Below are 20,454 nucleotides of genomic sequence, written 5' to 3'. Positions count from 1 at the left end.
AAGCATGTGGTGAGATCGTAACAAGGGCGTGGTGAGCTTGAACCTGCTTACGTCATGAGTAACTTTTTGGACCCAACATCCAATAGGAAAATTCAACTGTAGTAGCCACCGTTCAACCTGAAGAGGGCAGCACTCAGACGTTTTTACACCATATATTGTAGTATTGAAACACTTTATATCCAAATGTCAAAAAACTTACTAAAATCAATGAACAGCTCTAACAAAGCATCATTCTTACAGATCATTAACTAAAAATAGTTGGTTAAGGGTTTAGTTACTCTTTAAAGGCTAATTCGCATTGATTCAAACAAAGTCATTCATTCTTACTCAAAAGTTCGAATACACAAAATGTGTGTTTTCTCGTGCAGTTAAACAATTCCACTTCTAAATTCTGGGGTTCAAAATTTAATTTATTACTAAAAGAAAGTTTTGATTCTGCTCTATTTTTTAAGTCAAATGTAGGTAGCTTTGTGACATTAACAATGTAGACATCATTAATCATGTTATTAATAAAGTTTTCAGAAAGTCAGATACCCTTACTTACTTAGCCTAATTCATGTTGCTCTTTGGAACATTCTTATCATGCTGTGATTATATTAAATAGTCTACCAGAACTGCTGGAGCAAATTATGTTATCAACATAACAGTTTGATTTTAAATAGCTTATTATGCTAATAATATGCTATCAGCAGTTTTAAGCTTATGTAGAATTAATATATGCTAGATTGTAAAGCTATTAATATAATTGGTAGACCCCGTGGCCATGATGTTAAAAATAGCTAAAATAACATTTCCGCTAAGATGATAAAATGCATATTTTATAAGCATATCACAAAGTTTCAGAGTTTCACGTTGTTACGTGATGGTAATAAAGAGTTAATTTTCGTTCGATTCCTCCTCCTACGTAACTCTGTTTAGCCTACATAAACAAACCAAATTTCTGTGCGCTCAGTCCAGCAATTGCGTCGGAGGTTTCGCGCACAGATCTACAGAGATGGACAAGAGTCACGGATCCTCGGACACATTCTCCGAAATCATCGAGCTCAATGTCGGAGGGCAAGTTTACGTTACGCGGCATTCAACTTTACTCTCCGTTCCCAATTCTTTACTCTGGACCATGTTTGGTCAGAAAAACCCAAAGGAACTTACGACAGACAGCAAAGGACGCTTCTTTTTGGACAGGGACGGCTTTCTGTTCAGGTATATTTTGGATTACTTGCGGGACCAGACTCTGGTGTTGCCAGATTTCTTCAAAGAGAAGGCGAGCCTGCTTAAAGAGGCAGAGTATTTCCAACTTCAGGAGCTGGCGAGACGCCTGACACCGGCGGTCACTAAGAAGAACTCGGTCAGCGAGGAGGTGTGCCAGAGCGACCCGGAGGAGGCTGCTCTCTCCAGCGAGCTCGCTGGCACCAGCATCACCAACACCGGGCTCCGCTCGCCGACTCTGGAAGCGAGGAAAACTGGTTACATAACCATCGGGTACAGAGGGTCTTACACCATAGGACGAGACATCCAACAGGATGCCAAATTTCGACGCGTGGCCAGGATCACCGTTTGCGGCAAAACGTCTCTCGCCAAAGAAGTTTTCGGGGACACATTGAACGAGAGCAGAGATCCAGACAGACCCCCGGAAAGGTACACATCTCGGTATTACCTCAAGTATAATTTCCTGGAGCAAGCCTTTGACAGGCTGGCAGAAGTGGGCTTTCACATGGTCGCATGCAGCTCCACAGGCACCTGCGCGTACGCGAGTAACGACCCCAGCGAGGACAAAATCTGGACTAGTTACACCGAGTATGTGTTTTGCAGGGAGTAATAGTGACTTTCGTTAGGGCATTTTGTAACTGTTGCTTTACTTGTTTGACACGCACCTTAATCCGTTACGCATCACGAAAGTGCAACAATGTCAACATGAGAAATATAGAGATCTGCTAACTTTGAGAAAGTTTTATGTCAAATATATATATTTTGCAAGTAACGTTTTAAGAAAAAACTGATCTGTTGTCTGCTTCCTAGAATACAAACCTATTTACCAGCCACAGATGACAATGTTTAGTGTTCAGAGACTGGGAGAAAACACAAACCTATATTAAGTGATATGGCCTTATGCAACCCTTATAAGAAGAAGAATACAAAAAGTCAATCTTATACCATTCTCATGTCTAATACTTCATTGTATCAAGCGTTTATTCCTTAATATAACAGCTGCCCTCAGATTATGTGGGATTACAATCTTCATCATTTCTTTATTTCTAAGAGTACATAGACTCTAGAAAAAATGCTGGGTTATATTGCACCAAACTGTTGGGTAAAAATAACCCAGACATGTTTATATCTGACCCAACAATGAATTAAAACAAGAATCTTATATAACAACCCACTGGGTTGGGTTAGTTCCTTTTTGACCCAAAGCTGTGTTGAAAATGACCCAACATTTTTAGAGTGTACTTAAGATCAAGAAACACAAAACAAAACAATGTTAGATTTATTAAATGTCATTCCTATAATAATCCATAAAGACAGCAACCTGTTGCATAACAAATATAGTCTATACCTACCCCCTGCTTTCACTAAACCTTTAAACCCTCCCATTGATAAGATGATATTTTGTTTGTTTTCAATCTTATGTATCACACCTTTTAATCTTAGCTAATATATCTTTCAGCTTTACACAGAATAAACAAATTATAAAAGACATATGTTTGTTCAGAGACTTTGAATGTGGTATAAGATGATATTTTGCTGTGACAAAAATGCTTTAAGTGACACATTGTACGATACAGTAAGTTACTGCAGCACACAATTTTATATGAGTAGACGACCAGATGTTCTGTCACAGAGCATTGCAGAAACAGGTACCGAAACACACTTTTAGGGTAATGCAACAGTTAGTGTGCAGGGGCTCTAAAAGGAGATGTGAATGTGATTGTAGAAGAGACATTGTCAGGCCTGAGGAAACAGATGAAGTATTAAGAGACAGAGAACAGGAACTAGGCCGGTCTCTGCTAGGAGTCCCGTGACTGTGCACACACATAGACTTACTATTTACCTTGTTTTATATATATATATATATATATATATATATATATATATATATATATATATATATATATATATATATATATATATATATATAAACACATTTTTTCTAATCTTTAAAAAACCCACTTTTCTTATTCAACTATCAGGAATTTTGTACAGTGTATGACAGAATAATGCAGAGCACCTGGTGTGTGTGAATAACGCAAGGACAGTAACAGGAAGCTGTACAAAGAGGAAGAGAAAAAACAGATGAGCAGCAAAAAAGAGAGAACTCAGAAACTCAGCTTTCACTTAAACACAATACATGCAGCAGTTATGATACAGGACAAATGATATGAGTGCATTAATGTCAGTAAATGTATTTACATTGCACAAAAAGTTTCAGGTTGGGATATAGTTAGAAGTATAAAATATTATTAAAATTGTATGAAAACCATCAAAGTCTATGAGAGGTCCTCACTAACATCAGCAAAACAGAAAAAGAATCAAATCAGTGTGTAAATGTGAACATCAAAATTTCAGCATTGTCTTATAAAATATTAACTGTATTTGATGATCACACCACAGTCATTCTACTAATAATAAATAACTAAACAGTTTGAAGGCTGTTGCATGCAACAACCGGGGCTGATTGACTTCACAGTTTTAACTGTTGGTTACTTCTTGATGTCACCTACACAATGACACACAATGATGACATTTTAGATGTTACTCAAAACACACAAAGTCCTTCCTTGTGTTGTGACTGCAGTGAAAGTAGATCTTTCCCCTTCTTCCAAATGCAGAAATATAAGCCTTAAATAAAAACAGCATATTAACATCATTATTGACATGCACTACAAGCGCAACATTGCTTGTTAAATGGTGCTGCACACATTTGATGATAAACTAGAGTAGAATTATGTTCTAAAAAAATAGAAAAGACTAAAACTCAAGTGTTGCTCATTTCCAGATTTTTTAAATATCTCAGGGTCTCTTATTGCTTGTAATTATTCAGTGGGATACTCTTGTCTCTTTTGCCAGACCAGAGACATATGCTGTGGCGGAGACAGCAGATTGTCCGGGTCAATGCGTTCCTTGGGAGACATTTGTCCTATTCAGTCTATTTGAACATATTAATTTATTTATTCTGTTATCCAAAATACACTCTTAAAAATATAGGTTCCTAAAAGTTTGTTTGTCGGGCTGTATCAGTCCATGAAGAACCTCAAAGGGCTAATTCACACTGATCAAATGAACACCAACATACACTGACATTTTAATTTAGGTTGTAAATTTGTTTGTGTTTGTTGGTGACAGTGTTGGGGGTAACGAGTTACAAAGTAACGGATTACAGTAACTATATTACTTTTTTGGGTAACGAAGTAAAGTAACGCATTACACTAATAATATTGGTAACTACACTACTTTACTAGACTATAGGAACGCTCTTTTCTGCGTTACCCAAGCAGTGTTTGCCTGGGTGTAAAGTTCTGTCTGTTTAAGTGGTGCGTGCATGCGTGTCCCTGTACGTGTGCCGTTGCCATAGAGATTGATTTGACGTAGCTGCTGGTGCAAAGGGGAGCGGGAAATGAAGACGGAGGGTTTCAGCCACTGGGGCGATTCACATAACTTTCAGCGTATTGCTCGAAAGTACAAAAATATTCGTGTGAAATGCACACTATGCCCACACGACAAGTGTCTTTCAACTGCTGACAACGCGATGAGCAACCTGTCTGAGCATTTGTAAGCCCAGCATGGCAATACAACACTTGTGGCGAAAGATCCTGCTTAACTTACCGGTCAGGGATCGAGAGGTCCGAACCCGAAGACGGAATTAGGTAAGTTAATGAACCTCAATCGAGTCAGACCCAGAGCATAATTCTTTTAAAGAAAATTATTTGAACGTAACCCGAACAGCAATGTCGCGTGCGCCCAATTTATAGAAAAAAGCCAGGAGTCAGGACCGCTGTTTTCTTCATAATCTTACTTCCAAATCTAATCCTATAAACTTTTCGGTGTTTGATGAATCGCTGTTACCGCCCTGCCAGACTGTCTTAAATAGAGAAATAAGTTAATTCCTTGATTTGCGTTGTTGATTCATTTATAAATAATTCCCCCAAGGGTTTAGTTTATGCGCAAAAAGCATTAAAATGAATAGAACGTGATGATTACGTCTTTCTTTGGTGAAAAAATAATAAAATAAATAAGCCTATATTAAATGTGTTTCACTTAAATAATTAGCAAATTAACAAAACGAATTCAAAAGTAGCCTATAGCCTATATGAGTTTATTTTTTGTGTGACGTGCTCCCAAACCGATGCAGCACAAAACACTTTTTACCTATTTAAAATAGCACAATGTTTTGTTATTATTGCGAGTGTTACTTTACATAAATAAATGTACACATTACAGTTTTGAATGTTGTTTTACTTTTATTTGTATGACCATAATTTAAGGTAATTTAAGGTAATGCAAAATGCAAGCTCCTCACGCGTTTCATGCCATCACCCGCGTGGGTTTACACAGGGCAGCGAGAAAGAGACATTAAACTTTAAACATTTAACATTCTACTTGAGTTTTTTTGGACATCCCTTTGGAATCACTGCAATCATATCATCAATTTATAAGGTAATAATAAATATAAGCGCAGCGCTTATGAGTGTTCAAACACTGCTGACCGCTCAGCTGTCAATCTGCCGACCCTCACAAAGTTTCACATTAAATGATAATATATTTGTCCAGTCATGGTCCTGTGCTTATTTCTGTCAATGTTCTGCATGAAGATCTTTAAAGGTTTCTACTTACATCACGATTTGCGGTGCGGCCGGTCGCAAACTTTATGTAAAACGGTATGAAATAAATTGATGCTGATGTCGGATAACGAGTCAACTGTTATTTTAATCGCGCGGATGCGGGTTATCAAACAGGACTGTGCATGACTCGTATAAGGAAAATGGAATGACAACATGAAAATTATAAAATAGCCTAACTTGCGGTGTTAAAGGGACAGTTCACCCAAAAATAAAAAAAATCTGTCATCATTAACTCTCCCTCATTTTGTTACAAACCTGTATAAATTTCTTTGTTCTGATAAACACGAAGCAACATATTTTGAGAAATGTTAATAATAAAACCAAGCATGAGCCCCATTCACTTCTATAGTAGGAAAAAATAATACTATTGAAGTGAATGGGGCTCATGAATGGTTTGGTTACAAACATTCCTCAAAATATTTTCATTCATGTTCACCAGAACAAAGACATTTACAGGTTTGTAACAACATGAGAGTGAGTACATTATACAGAATTTTAATTTTTGGGCGAACTATAAATCCGATGGGGTCAAAAATTAGGGTGCACCTAACTTTTGTGCTGGTGCACCTAAGAAAAAATGTTAGGTGCACCAGTGCAACCAGTGCAAAAAGTTATTGTAGAGCCCTGGCCGGTCATTTAAAGTAGTCACTCATCATCAGCCGACCCCGCCTAAACCATGTCCATGTATCTATGTGGTAAATTAAGAAAAAGGAAAGTAAAGTAATAAGTAGTGAAGTTACTTTTCAAATGCAGTAACTAGTAAAGTAATCTCATTACAATTTCAAGAAGTAACTAGTAACTAGTAACTAATTACATTTTTTGAGTAACTACCCCAACACTGGTTGGTGATCATCAGATCAGCCTCAAGACCCACAGAACCTCTCTGTTGTATAAAATGTTCTTTAGTGGAAAAAAGATTGAGACTATAAAAATGTAAGAAAGAAATTATTATTTTAAGAACCTTTGATTGAATGGTTCCTTGAGGAAAGGTTCCTTCTTCTATGGCATCACTGCGAAGAAGTGAAACTGAAATTGTCAATACTAAGCAGAAAAGATTTAAGATTTAGTTTGCTTCTGTTAAACGGCCTCTGAACCGTAAATGTCATAAAGAAATATAACGTTTCTGCATGTTAAATATTTGCACATACTGTTTATTTAGAGTAAGCCAAGTGCACAGTTATGAACGGTCCAGAGGACATTCAGGGGAAGCCCGGCCGGATTAGATTGTATTGATCAATGCTTGTCGCTATGGTTTTGGTCTACAGAGAGGCAAAGGCTTCTTGCGGTTTATGACAGGAACATAAATAGACATGTCTGCAACCATGCAGCCTGCAACCTAAATTGTTGCAGACATGTCTATTTATGTTCCTGTCATAAACCGCAAGAAGCTTTGCCTCTCTGTAGACCAAAACATAGCGACAAGCATTGATCAATACATTCCAATCATGCCGGGCTTCCCCTGCCTGCAAGCTCAGGAGGTTTATACCTTTATACTGTTTATTTACTGATCAACACAGGTCAGTGGTTAAAAAAGCCTGCCTGGGTTGTCAGTTAAAGGAATTAAATATCCTTAGCAGATTGTCTGGTTTAGTGAAATTCATTTAAAAGTGAACTCCAGAATACGTCCCAAGAAAGGATAAAAATTGTCAGAAAAACATCACCATGACAATGACTTTTAGGGTGTATACGAAGTCGCTTTACTGCAGAATCAGTGAACAATATTGCACCTGTAAATGCCTGTGTTGATATGGCATGTGTATTCCCTGGGGAACACAGTGTACTGATAAAAATGTACAGCTTGAATTCTGTAAGTTAAAAAAAAAAAAAATGTGCAATTTTATCTTAGTATGGGGAGAGTCTGATCTTAAAACAGTAGATCTTCATATACTTCCAATTTCCTTTTTAACACTTGTAACCAACCTGACCTGGTATTTAAACCTATAAACTTAATGCCACAGACGGTAATAGAAATGATCACTTTTACAAGCAGTTTTATTTATAATACAAAACTTCTAATTCCATATAACATGATAAAATATTTAAAATACTATCCCAGATAGCAAGGTGACATTGATTAAATGTTGAAATTCCATCAGAATCATCATTATGGTCAAGGTTGAAATTTCAATGTTAAATAATATTGAATCAATATTGCTAATGTATTGCTTTCTCAATGTTGAAAATCCAAACATTGAATCAATGTTTATAATAAATTTATTTTTCAATGTTGAAAAGCCAAACATAGACTCAATGTTGATTTTTGGTCAGCTTCATCTGCACACTTTAACACAAATCAAATTGGGTGAATTTCTTTATAATTAAGTGAAAATGTTTACGATCCTATAAAGTCCTGTTCATTTTATGACCTAAAGACCTTTCCCCCCCAGGACCACCATCAGACAAGTTTTTTGCTTTTATACAGCAAGTAAAAATTATCTGGTCAGATCATCTCTAAATATGTGAGTGTTCAAGAAGATTTCAAATGTATGATCATTTTGGGGGAATCAACAGCTATTTTAAATACGTTTAACAAAAATGACCTAAATGCCTTAGACGGAAATGCCTTAGTTTACCATCGTCAGAAAACTGCCAACTAAGTGTATATTAACAAACAACAATCATAAGTCAAAACATATTATTAATAATCACAAATCAATGACATTATAATTTTTTTTATTATTTAATTTTTTTTTGCAGGAATTGGTAAAGTTATGAAATAAATAACCTAACATTAGTTTTGTTGCTCTTATATCTCTTATAGTGTTTGTCTAGCAAATTTGCATATAATTATGTAAAGTGTTATAGAAAAAAAATCGTGTGAAATTTAAATTAACTTTAATTTTCATTTATTGCTCAATTTTAATAGCCCAAAGAACACAGTATATAATAAAAAATCCCCCCACTGACTATTAAATGCGCTACACCCAGTCCAGTAGGTGGCAGTAATGACCCTTCAGTTGCCAACCGCCACTCAGTTTAGAAGCGCAGAAGATTAGAACGTTAAGTTTGGGCGCGAAAGGACAACGACAGTGCCAGCAGGGTTTTAGAGGTAAGTTTAAAATATTCATTAAGTTTTGCATAAGTTTCTTGCTGTCTTGTTTGTTACAGCTTAGTTAGTAATTATTGTTAGGGGAGGTTTGCAAGTTTATGTCGTAGTAATGGTGTGGTAGCAGGATTGCCACCTGTCCCGGTTTTACCGGGATTGTCCTTATTTTTAATAACCTGTCCCGGGAAATTTATCAACTCTCCCGGGACACTAAATGTCCCGGTTTTTGAAAAGCTATGTGAATATGAAATTTAACGCGCGCACGGCAGAGAGGGAGACCTTGCATCTGTGTGTGTGTTTGCCTCATTTAGCGCATGTAAGACAGAGTGAACAAACCAATTGGCCGGGTCATCGATATGTCCAGGTTTTTTATCAGACATGGGTGGCAACCCTATTTGTTAATGCTTAATTTTTCGTGGGTGTTTTTGTAAATATGTCTTAATTTAATGTAACTGCACAGAACTGTTCAGTTTATTTATATTAGTATAGCTAACCTTATAAAGCCTGTTGTTGTTTTAGGAACAGTGATAATACGAATTGTTTATTTAGCCTACTTAAAGAAGAGTATATATTTTAAAAGTTCTAATGTATTTTGACATTCCTTATAGCTTGACGTGGCTGAAGTCAATACTTCACCAAAATTACAACCAATGTTTGGCTCAAAACTTGCCTAATGGGAGTGTTTTTCCCTTTCATTATTTCTCTTTTTGTAGGCCCATTAGAGTGATTTCCTGCGTTCTCTCCCACATGGTAAGAGTGCCTTTCTGCCAGTTGATACATGATGTGACAGGTGTTGTTAATTATTACATAGTTTATCTTTGTATTTTTTTTATTAAAGGTCAGCGAATGGATTATCCAGTCACAGTACATAATGAAAGGTAAATGGCAATTAATTAAGTAATGTACAAAATGTATAAACTGAAGTGTATTCGCTAGCTACTAATCTCTATCATATTACCTCTATCACTCTTTCTAAAAGACTTGCCGAAGTTAGAAGAAGCTGAGTGAATCTTCAGAGTGATTCTTCAGAGAGAAGATGTTATGGTAATGTAAATCTTAAGTTTTTATGTTGTGTATATATATATATATATATATATAAACTAGCCCCCCCCCCCCACCTATTCGGAACGCGTTTTAACTCGTACGATGGCCCGGCCGTGTCATGCCAAGGTTAACATGGCTTCCAGTAGCTACAAAGCAAAAGCAATGAAACAAAATGAACAATTTGCACTGTCCTTTGCCTGTGATCCATCAAAGCACACAGATTTATGTTTAACATGGAAAAAGTCTGATTCCGCTTAAAATCACATACAAAAAGCAACCATATACGTAGCTTAGACACTCCTTTTTCATCGACATGAGGAAAAATATCCCAGTGGCTGTTAAACTTGGTATTAAGATGTGTTTTCGTCGATCAGCTCACAAGTGGACGAGAGAGACACATTACGTTTACACTTGGTGTTTAAATCTGTCTGTCTTTGTCCATTTTCGACTGCTTTAATTTTTTATTTGTATTTAGCCTTCATACAAAATTAAATGTAAACTCACTGTCAAATAATCTGACTTTAGGGCTCACCTTTAATATTAATAAGGTTCAGTCAGTGATAAATGCTGTAATGCAGGGCTCTAAAACTAATGGATCATTTTAATAACAAATTCTTCAATCACAGTATTAACTTTCATAGTGCCATAATTTTTTATCAATTCACTATTATAGTAAAATCTGAAAAAGTGTAAGTGACCCGAAAACTTTTGAATGGTAGTAGGCTATTTAATGATACATAAGATAGTTGGACAGAAACATTTATATCAAAGCTCTATTTGTAATTGCATAGCAAGCTACATAATATATTGGACACTAGCATACTACTTCATATAGACTGTTTCAGCAGTAACAACATAAACAAGCGGCTGTCGCGATCCGCACGTAACTTCCGGTAAACTCAGCTAAGAATAAATAACAACAAAGTTCTTTAAACGTAGTTTATTTATATAACAAGCACAAAAAACAACACATAGATTACCTAGGAAACAAAAACATTTGTTATTTTCGACGAGGCATTTGTTCAAGAGATCAGTTTAGCAACAAGTCAGACCATCAAAAAAAGGAAACCGGAAGTAAGGTTCGGATCCAGACGTGTATCACGTGCGTCCGATGAAACCGTCTATACATATACTCATAACGAGAAGAATAGCTGCCTACATACTTTTATCTATTGCACGTTTCTTTCCCCCTTTTTAACACGTGAACCTGATTTTTCTCATTCGTAGTTCAGTTTTTGTTGCATTACATCTCCTGTTCTCCCTCCCTGGTGTCACCATTGGAAGCTGTGACTTGACACGAACTAAAGCCGCACCTCCTTCTCATATTCTGAGTGATAGCTCTTCTCTGGGCGAACAGCAGATTCATTGATCTCATAATAACAATGATATGATTTGACGCAAGGCACAGATGAGAGTTTAAATTCTATCAGGCATTGTGTTCCGGAATGCACGGCTCATGGTTGCTTAGCTGCAAAAGACGCCACATGCTCTAAAGAAAGAAGCGCATTGACCGGCATTTAATAAGTGTTTTTACACCCCATTAAGACAGCCAGCGACCAGCAGTAAATCTCATTCATTTCAATGGAAATCTGACGACTTCTGCCGACACGAGCGAAAGTAACCGTTGGCGACTGTTTGGGCGTGTCCAGCGTAGCGAGAAAGTTAAGAAAATTTAAACTTTATGCAAATGTTGAGAGAATTTTGGGAGCGACTACCAATGAGAATGAAGCAGCGAAGTTCACATCATCCTTCTTTTGTCAGTTACTGGAGTGGATAGTACTCATTTGTTTATGACTACCAGATTTAAACATGCCTCATTGAAGGAGACGAGCGACACACAGCGATGACGTCGCTGGCTGTCTGAACGTGGGAAGTGACACACAGCGATAACGTCGCTGGCTGTCGGAACGTGTGCACTGACATGGGCACGGCCACGAGATGCAGTAATGTATATCGAAATATCGGAAATGTGTTTAGAAGCCATATCATTGAAAAAAATTATACCGCGACATATATCGATATTTAATTACCCTTCATTCAGACAGCCAGCGACGTTATCGCTGTGTGTCGCCCGTCTCTTTCGCTCAACATTTGCATAAAGTTAAACTTTTATTAACTTTCTCGCATCGCTTAACATGCCGATACGGTCGCCAACGGTCGCTTTCGCTCGTGCCGCCGGAAGTCGCCAGGCTTCCATTGAAATGAATGAGATCGCGTCGCTCTGCTACTGCTGGTTGCTGGCTGTCTGAATGGGGCGTTATTGTCCAGCCCTATATCACTACCTCTATCTCGCATAATAGTTTTTGTACAAACACCCATGGCAGTCGACACACTCTGCTGAGCCTGATTTAAGTTGCAGAAATGCCGTGAATGCGGGCAGTATGACAAAATCCATCCCACACAATTTGTCATTTTATTTCATGGTAGCGGTATATATGTTTAAGATTTATGTTTATATTGTTTTTGGAATATACAAATTTGCCCCTCACTAATTAGCTCTAAATTAAATGCCCATCACAGTTTTTCAAATGTATTAAGTTCAAGGTAGTGTTAACGTGAAAATGCACTAAAGATAACAAAAAATTAAGGGTTGATAGACAGAATCTTGTTTTAAAATCAGTTATTTATTTTCTAGGCTATTGAAGATATAGTATGCATTGTATTTTATATTTATGCATACATAACATTAGAAATAGGCATACAAACAAGTATGAATATGCACAAACCAGACAAGGAAAATACCTGTATATGAGATCTTTAAATATGGAGATTATAAATATGAAGGTGCTATGAGGTAATGATCATGGAGTCTGTTTCGAAGTGGTCTTGTCGCTTTTTACTTTCTTTGTTCAGTCTCTTTTTTGTCATTCTAATAAAAGTTGTTGTCCTGTTAGCAAATGGATCGTCAAACTACATCGCTCAAGCGGCGTTCGCTGCTCAACATACAGTACAATGTTTCCTAAGTGAAAATGTTATTTACACTTTGTGCAGAATAGTAGATCGGATTAACTCTTTAACATTAACTCATTTATGTGACCAAATGAATCTGATCAAGAAGTGACCAGGTGTAAAAAGGACATTTAATGACTGCTGTAATGTAAAAAAATGTTTTAAATAATGTAAACTAAATATAGTAAAAAGGACATTTTGAAAATTTTAATTGTGCAATCATGTTGAGAAAATTGGCAAAATAATTAGAAAAATATGTTTTTTTAAATTGTCAGCTTTGGACAAGAATTTTACTTTTGGTGCATCTCCAATGCTTAGTATATCTTTAATAGCCTACAAAAAATGGCTGATTCGGAAACAAGATTCTGTCTATTAAGACTTATCTTTTATTTATTTTTTTGCATTTTCCCTTTGGCACTAACTTTAACTTATATTTTTAAAACTGTGGTGAGCATTTAGTTAAAATCTAATCAGTAAGTGGCAAACCCGTATACTCCAAAAACAATATAAACACAAAGCTGAAACACTCATATACTGTGATATATCTCATTTTGAACCACACTCTTCCATACACAATACTATGTTGTCTAGGAAATATTTTCCCCATGTAGCCACAGTATGCAGTTCTAACTTCCTGCTTGTTTTTAATTCTTTAGATGTCTCACAAGAACCAATGAAATTTGGGAGACCTCAGAGTATGTCCTTGCTGTGACTGTGCAGAAACAGCTATGTTATGCCCGTGAACGGATTGGTGTATAAAAGGGCCTGCAGTGTTCAACAGTGTCTCTGTTTAATGTGAAGTAAATCCATCACATTTGCATCAGAGGAGGAGCTTCAGTTACTGAATAGTCCTAAACAATGAACTGTGGTAATGTTTCAATTTCAAAATGTTTCAAGAAGTACAGTTGTGTCTTTGAGTTTTGTATGGTACCTGTATCTGGTCATTAAAAATTGAATTGAATTGAAATTGAATTGCTTTTCCAAATTCATTTTGCTGATGTATGTTTATGATGTTGTCTTAATTTTCCAGAGTCCTCTAGTGGCAATATTTATAATTTTAATTTGTACTTTTGTATTTTATGGCAAAAAAATTTGAATCATACAATTGTATTTTACGATATATATATATATATACGTTTATTTGCTCGTGGTATTTAATTTCTTGAGTGTGATGTATCCTGTGTAAACTGTGTGGGTGTATTGCAAGTTAGTGACTTTTTGGTTTAAAGTATGTTAATTGTAGCCCTACATGGTCTCTGATTTAAAAACTAGTCAAAACAGACTTGATTTAGTAACATTGAATCCTGCAGTAGATAAAGCTTGTTTTTTTATATTGCTTCAATGTTGCTATATTGTTAATTACACTATTGAAATGATGTTCAATAAACATTGATCTTATATCCATCTTGATTGATTTTCCATCATTGAAATAACATTATTCTAGGCTGCAAACCTGATGAAAAATCAATGAAAAATGTCAACGTTGTTTCAATGATAATTAGGTTAATGGCATCAACATCAATTCTATGTTGATTCACTGTTGGTCTGCTACCTTAAGTGATTGAATTTATGTTGAATTAAGATTGGTTTTGTAACCATTTAGATTGATTTTGCATCATTGAAATAACATTATTCCAGGGTGCAAACCTGATGAAAAATCAATGTAAAATTTCTATGTTGATTCAATGATAATTTGGTTGATGGATTAACATCATTTCAATGTTGATTCACTGTTTGTCTGCTATCTGGGATGGCAAACCTCATGATGCAGAACAATATTTATACTCTCATGACAAAATCACAGGGCTCCTTAAAAGGCGCCACTGGAATTGTGAAGGATATACAACCACTGCAATGCAACCCCACTTCAACACAGCAATCACAGCACACAATAAAAGGTGCCACGTCACAAGAATATCCCACCACCGCACCAGTCCCAGTCGCACCCACAAGGGAAGCCCCTGTGCTGCCGAGAGTCAGAAAGGATGAAACTACAAAGAGAGGAAACAAAATTAATCATACATTCACAAAAATAAAATAAAAATAATAATAATGAATAGAAAACCCTCAAATCATAACACAAATACTAATAATAATCATAAATCACTTATACAATGAAAAAGGGGTAATTCACCACAAAAATCAAAATATAAAATAGTAACAATAGTCGTGCTCGACCTGTAAAACAAACACTTAATATGAATTCCTTAAATCAACCCTTAAATTAAATTAGAGGTTTTACCAAATTAAGAAAATACCTTTAACATATATCTGGATCTGAGAAAGACAGAATTAAAACCAACCGGTTGTTTCTTCTATTAAAAAGGAACCTACAAACAACCTTTATGAGCAAAAACTTATTTTAGCATATTAACAGAAAGACTTATTAATACTCATTACCTCTAACAAGCATTTCGCTCATACATCACTCATACTCTTTGAAGACTCTGTCGTCAGACCAATCACCATTAACATCTGAAAGATGACAACAACATAAAACACTTTTCTTTCTACCCATTTAACCTACTAATTTCTTTATAAATTCTCATTACCTTAACAATAAAATCTGTACATGAAGATGCCTTATACCCGCATTAAATTAAATGAACAGTAACCTATAAACACACAAACAATTCTAAACATAAGCGATCAACTACTTGGCATTAATTAGCTGGCTTACTTAAAATATACCCCTCCATAGTCATAGAGACCACATTACCTGAAGATCGACAGGCTTGTTTGTAGACCCGACAAATGAGGTGAAAGCAATCCACACTACTATGAGTCTATTTATAGTATACAGACAGCGTGAAGTGCAAATCACTTAGTAGCAAATACTTGTATACAACATCAATGCATAAATGAAACGAAAGTGTGTTATGCTACTACACACCCCATATAATTACACAAACACAATCAAGCACAGGTTACCTTATAATAATGTTTGCTTGTTGGCAACATCAATGAATGAAAGAGGAGGACACGCTATGCTACCGTGCGTCTATTTATAAGGCGTGCTGACGTAAACATTACGCTACTGCATAGCCTTATGGGAAATGCAGTCTCAAACTCATATCACCCCGTTACACACTGTTTTTCTTTTATGTGAAATGAGGCTTTTGGCCCAGGAGACCAAATGGCCTATAATGTGCAGGATGTCTATAGCACAGTGGACACAAAGAGGCTTGAAAAATAGGAATCTTGTGCTAGTCCCAGTGTGGGTCTATACACAAGAGGAATTTAATTTAAGTGCACCATGAATTGAAGCCCCTCAAATCCCCCTGTATGAAAGCAAAGACTTAGAGAGGCTTGTTCTCCTGGCTGATCATTTGAGTTTGAAATTGGCCAATCATCTTTTGAAATAGTGCTCATGTTACTAAGTGGTTGAAACACTAAACTAAAACACACAAAATAGCTACACAGAGAAAGTATGTTTTAATCCAAAGGTGACTATCTTTTCATTCCAGGCTGTTTAGATGAGACTCCATAAATACTTCTCACAGCCATCAACAGGTGCAGTTTAATATCATATTTTTATATAACATCACATTACATAAGGGCTAAGCACATCAAGGAAAATCAGATGAAGTCACTGTTATCATCCATTGACATGTGGGTTTAATAAAGAACAGATATGATCTATTCTTTCACAGACTCTTCTACAAGGACAAATGTGGTCTTCAATCCTGGCCTGAGAACAGATTTGTAGTTTTTATTTTTACACAGCAAAATCACCAGAGTTAAATGTACACTGCTGGTGTTTATATGAGTACCACCAGACCATTAACACTTTTAACACTTGTGATTTTGCAGTGTATGTTCGTAGCTGTGTACATCTGTGTTCATCATGATGAATGAATCAAACCTGGGATCAGGACATAGAGCAGCATCTAAGATAAACACAAGTTGCACATTTCCATTCATCATCGACTGTAGTATGAGAATATCCGAATTATGACAGATGCAAATCCCGTTTTTAGTTGGCATGTGCTGGTGTTCTCTATAAATGTCGCCTCTCCCTCTTACTGTGTCTTCTGCCAAGTCAAGCTTCCGCTCTGTGGAGGTCCAGTTACACTCAAGCTGCTCTTTCTGAGCAAGCTAAAGGCCATCAGCATCAATCAGCGGTGGGGAACAAAAGCTGGAGCTTGGGCACACACCTCCAGCATCCTGCACCCCCGCTGGTCCTTACACAGGGCTCTTTTGGACAAAAAGGAACTCCTGCCGACTCCAAAAAGGCCAGGAAGTCTACAGTCCCAGGACTCAAGAGTGTTTATATGACAAAAAACGTATGGACTTACACAAGTGCACAAGCTTTCATGCCTACGCTCCATTGTTAGTAATACCACATTAACACATTCACAGAGTGAGGTGACAGAAAAAAACAAGTTTGTAATGATTATCAGCCTGTCTGTCATGCTTCCGTTATCTTAAAATTTTTTCTCTTATAGGCAAACCATGTTCTTACAATGTATACAACATACATAAAAAAGTACTGTTAACTGCATGTTCTACTTAATATGGGTTAGGTTCAGGGCTGGTACCTAATAGTATAATGCAGCTACACAGTAAATGCATAGTATTTTAAACAGGACTATCAAATAAAGTTCATGGATAACAACAGTTAAGTTTTCAAAGCAATATTTGAAGTATTAATGTTTACTTTGGAGTTTATAGAAAAATATTTTTATTAACACACAGAAAAATATTGCATATATTACATTATGGCAGTACTCTTTATTTTGGACATTGTACAATTGTAATACCATGGGTTTTTAGACATACATAGTAATACCATAGTTTTTCAAGCATCTTACCATGGTACTATGGGAGTCAGACTGGTAACCATGGGCGGTTTGGCCATCTGGCAAATGCGGGAGAGGTCAGAACATTTATTTTAATTTGGGCCAGTCTGATTTTTAAATATATATAGTCATTGGCAATTATGTTTTACTTTTATTTCTCTTTTACGTTCATAATACCATGGCACACTTAGAAAATCAATGGCATATATGAATATGGTAACTATTTACCCTAAATTGCATACATAACAAAATTTCATGGTATTGCATCATAGTACCACCACACAACATTTTAAAACAACACTAAAGAGTTTTTGCTGTTTGCTTCCCCTACAGGTTGGAAGCGAAATTGTCCATTACCACTGTCGTAAATAATTTAGCCTACTGCAGCAAAGCTGGCTCTGATTGGATTGTAGGTCTGCCTAGCAAGTTTTTGTAGTTTTCACTCGAACTACAGGACCACGAACCGATGGTTGGAAACTTCTTTAGTGCGTTTTTGGCCGATAGAGGGCTGCAAAGCGAATGTGAAAGTGCCGTTCACGCTGTTTCGAGTGGATGAACGACTGCAACTTTTTTGGAAACGTTATTTTAAGGTACAAAACTCTTTAGTGTTGCTTTAAAGAGTTTAAAAATTACACATTTTTTGACTGAATTAATACTTTTATAACACTTAAGCAAATTAATTTTATAACACAATTCACATTGTGATCAGTCTAAGAGCAAAACAAATGTAAAATTCGCTCACATCACCCTAGCGGTACGACATAGATGCAGCATGGATGCATCCAAAGCCAGTGAGCCAGCATTTGAAGCATGTCAAATGTGCCTATATGTCTGGATAGTGTTAGCTTGGGGGGATAACAGTCCTACGTTCTGCAGATGCTCATATGCTTGGAGCTGTAGCTTATATCCGGCACTGATAAGGAGCTTACTTATTTCAGCTATGGTTAGCTCAACAATTCTGATCCGATGAGAGATGGACATTCTCACAGAGGCTGTGCAGTCAGTTGTCGCCATGGCAATTGTGACGCACAGGATTTTCGGTCTACTATTATTACATCTGTTTATTTTAGTGCTTATATGTAAGAAAGGGTCTACTTAAAATAAAAAAAATTATTTTAACTTTGGTCTAAAATCTTTAGGTTTTTTTTAAATAATGTATTTTATCTGTTTTATATGTGTTTATCTGACAGGTTTAAAACAGGACTATTAAAAAACAGACCCAAACATTTCAGGGCCCGTATGTATAAAGCCGCTCAGAGTAAAATTTTAGTCTTAAGTGTGTCAAAATTCTAAGAATGACATCATTTTACTCTTATTCCTAGACTTAAGAATACGTTTAATTTATAAAGCCTTCTAAGTGTTAAGACTAGGTTTCAGCTCCTAAATTATTTAAGAGAGCTGGAGAGGTCTCTTAACCTAGTTAAGAGTAACAAGAGGGCAGCAGAGAGGTGGAGATCATGCACTTTACAACAAAGAATGTGTTAGAATTACTTTAATTCAAATGTATTTCTATAGTACTTTTGTAAAAAATTATTGTTGCAGAGCAGAAAATGTACAATATATACATGTTAGTAGTATATAGACAGTAGATAGGAATTAATATAACATGAAATATAAAGAGTATAGGATTTTTATACAATTATATTACACAGTATAATATACAGTATAAGATAAGTGAAACTTATTCAAGTGCTTGCACAGTACGAAGATTTTTTATGGGACTACCAAGACAGCAATGGTATATACTTAAATGGTATATACATTTGAATAATATACACTGTAAAAAGTTAAAGTTGGATCAAATTATTGATAATGCCTAAAAATATAATGTTTTTTTCAACTTAAATTTCTCAGTTTAAGTGAAATAATTAAAGTTAAAAAAAAATTTAATATTAGGTGTTACCAATTGAAGTACGTTTTTAAGTAGAGCCGCTTTTACATTTTATGACAGGTAAATAAAATACCACAAAATGTAAACAAAATCTACAATAAAAATGTGAAGCATCTACAAGACCGCAGCGACACCACTACAGTGAAACACCCTAAGTGATATCAATAGAGTACACAACCCCGACCCAAAACACAATGCTAGCAATGCCAGCAGTGAGCAAGCCAAAGGCGAAAGCCACAAAGATGGCAAAAATCACAACCGCGTTCAAGTGGAGAAATCCAACTTAACTGGATCATCTTGTTCAGGCTTGATCAAAGTATTTTTTATCTAAGTGTTTGCAAACTTTAGTCTTTTCTTTATAAACAGCTTGTGAGTAAAATCAAAATGATGTGATTCATCATCTTCATTTTTAAATAGCATTACATTTGTATATTTCATTAACATGTTGAAACTGAATCAAAATGGTGCAAAATCGTGTAAAATAAATGCATGTACTTATTTGTAATAACAGTTCTTTAAGCAATTTAAATTAAAATATTTAATATAATTTTAATGTCTTCATTAGTAAACTAGTAGGTTACTTATTGTATACTGCTTGTGTAACAAAGCACTTTGACACTGAGGATCCATCTGCAGGTTTTTATTAAACACACTCATATTCCAACAGGCAAGGTTAAACAACAGCAAACACATTAATGTAGGGCAGTCAAATCTCGTAGTCATGAAACAGGCAAAAGGGTCAGGGCAGGCAACAAACATACTCATAAACCGGGTAAAACAGATAAAGATCAATAAATACAGATAGATATGCAGGCAGGCAGGCAAACCGCTTGCAGGGCCGGCCCGAGCCCCTTAGGGGCCCTAAGCAGAATTTGTTTGGGGGCC

At 36.0% G+C, this 20,454-nt stretch overlaps 1 protein-coding gene and 2 long non-coding RNA genes across 6 annotated transcripts; 2 read left to right on the top strand and 1 right to left on the bottom strand.

Moving 5' to 3' along the window:
- The first annotated feature begins 926 nt into the window (after positions 1-926).
- kctd12.2 (potassium channel tetramerisation domain containing 12.2) lies at positions 927-2,697 on the top strand. Its single transcript, XM_055205187.1, has one exon. It carries the CDS (start codon positions 995-997, stop codon positions 1,814-1,816), a length of 822 nt encoding a protein of 273 aa, XP_055061162.1. The 5' UTR covers positions 927-994; the 3' UTR covers positions 1,817-2,697.
- A 411-nt stretch (positions 2,698-3,108) lies between these two features.
- Positions 3,109-17,737, bottom strand: LOC129444477 (uncharacterized). Of its 3 annotated transcripts, XR_012367822.1 has the most exons (6): positions 15,596-17,737; positions 15,429-15,491; positions 15,277-15,351; positions 14,636-14,867; positions 6,799-6,847; positions 3,109-3,837 (listed from the first exon to the last, which is right to left on the bottom strand). It is a non-coding gene; the product is annotated as an uncharacterized lncRNA (long non-coding RNA). The 3 variants fall into 3 exon arrangements; XR_012367815.1 differs by lacking the exon at positions 15,429-15,491; XR_012367831.1 differs by lacking the exons at positions 6,799-6,847; positions 15,429-15,491.
- On the top strand, positions 7,727-14,280 carry LOC129446627 (uncharacterized). 2 transcript variants are annotated; one of them, XR_012367813.1, is made up of 5 exons: positions 7,727-8,886; positions 9,597-9,633; positions 9,722-9,761; positions 9,863-9,927; positions 13,533-14,280. It is a non-coding gene; the product is annotated as an uncharacterized lncRNA (long non-coding RNA). The 2 variants fall into 2 exon arrangements; XR_012367812.1 differs by lacking the exon at positions 7,727-8,886 and having other exon boundaries at positions 8,923-9,633.
- Positions 17,738-20,454: the final 2,717 nt, after the last annotated feature.

This window comes from Misgurnus anguillicaudatus, chromosome 3, assembly GCF_027580225.2.
Source record: "Misgurnus anguillicaudatus chromosome 3, ASM2758022v2, whole genome shotgun sequence".
In the NCBI taxonomy this organism is placed as follows: Eukaryota; Metazoa; Chordata; class Actinopteri; order Cypriniformes; family Cobitidae; genus Misgurnus; species Misgurnus anguillicaudatus.
The sequence above is the reverse complement of the archived record's forward strand: the minus strand, read 5'-3'. Positions and strand labels throughout refer to the sequence as shown.

Excerpts from the sequence above, each read along its gene's own strand:
- kctd12.2 (XM_055205187.1), top strand. The coding sequence starts at position 995 with ATGGACAAGAGTCACGGATCCTCGGACACATTCTCCGAAATCATCGAG.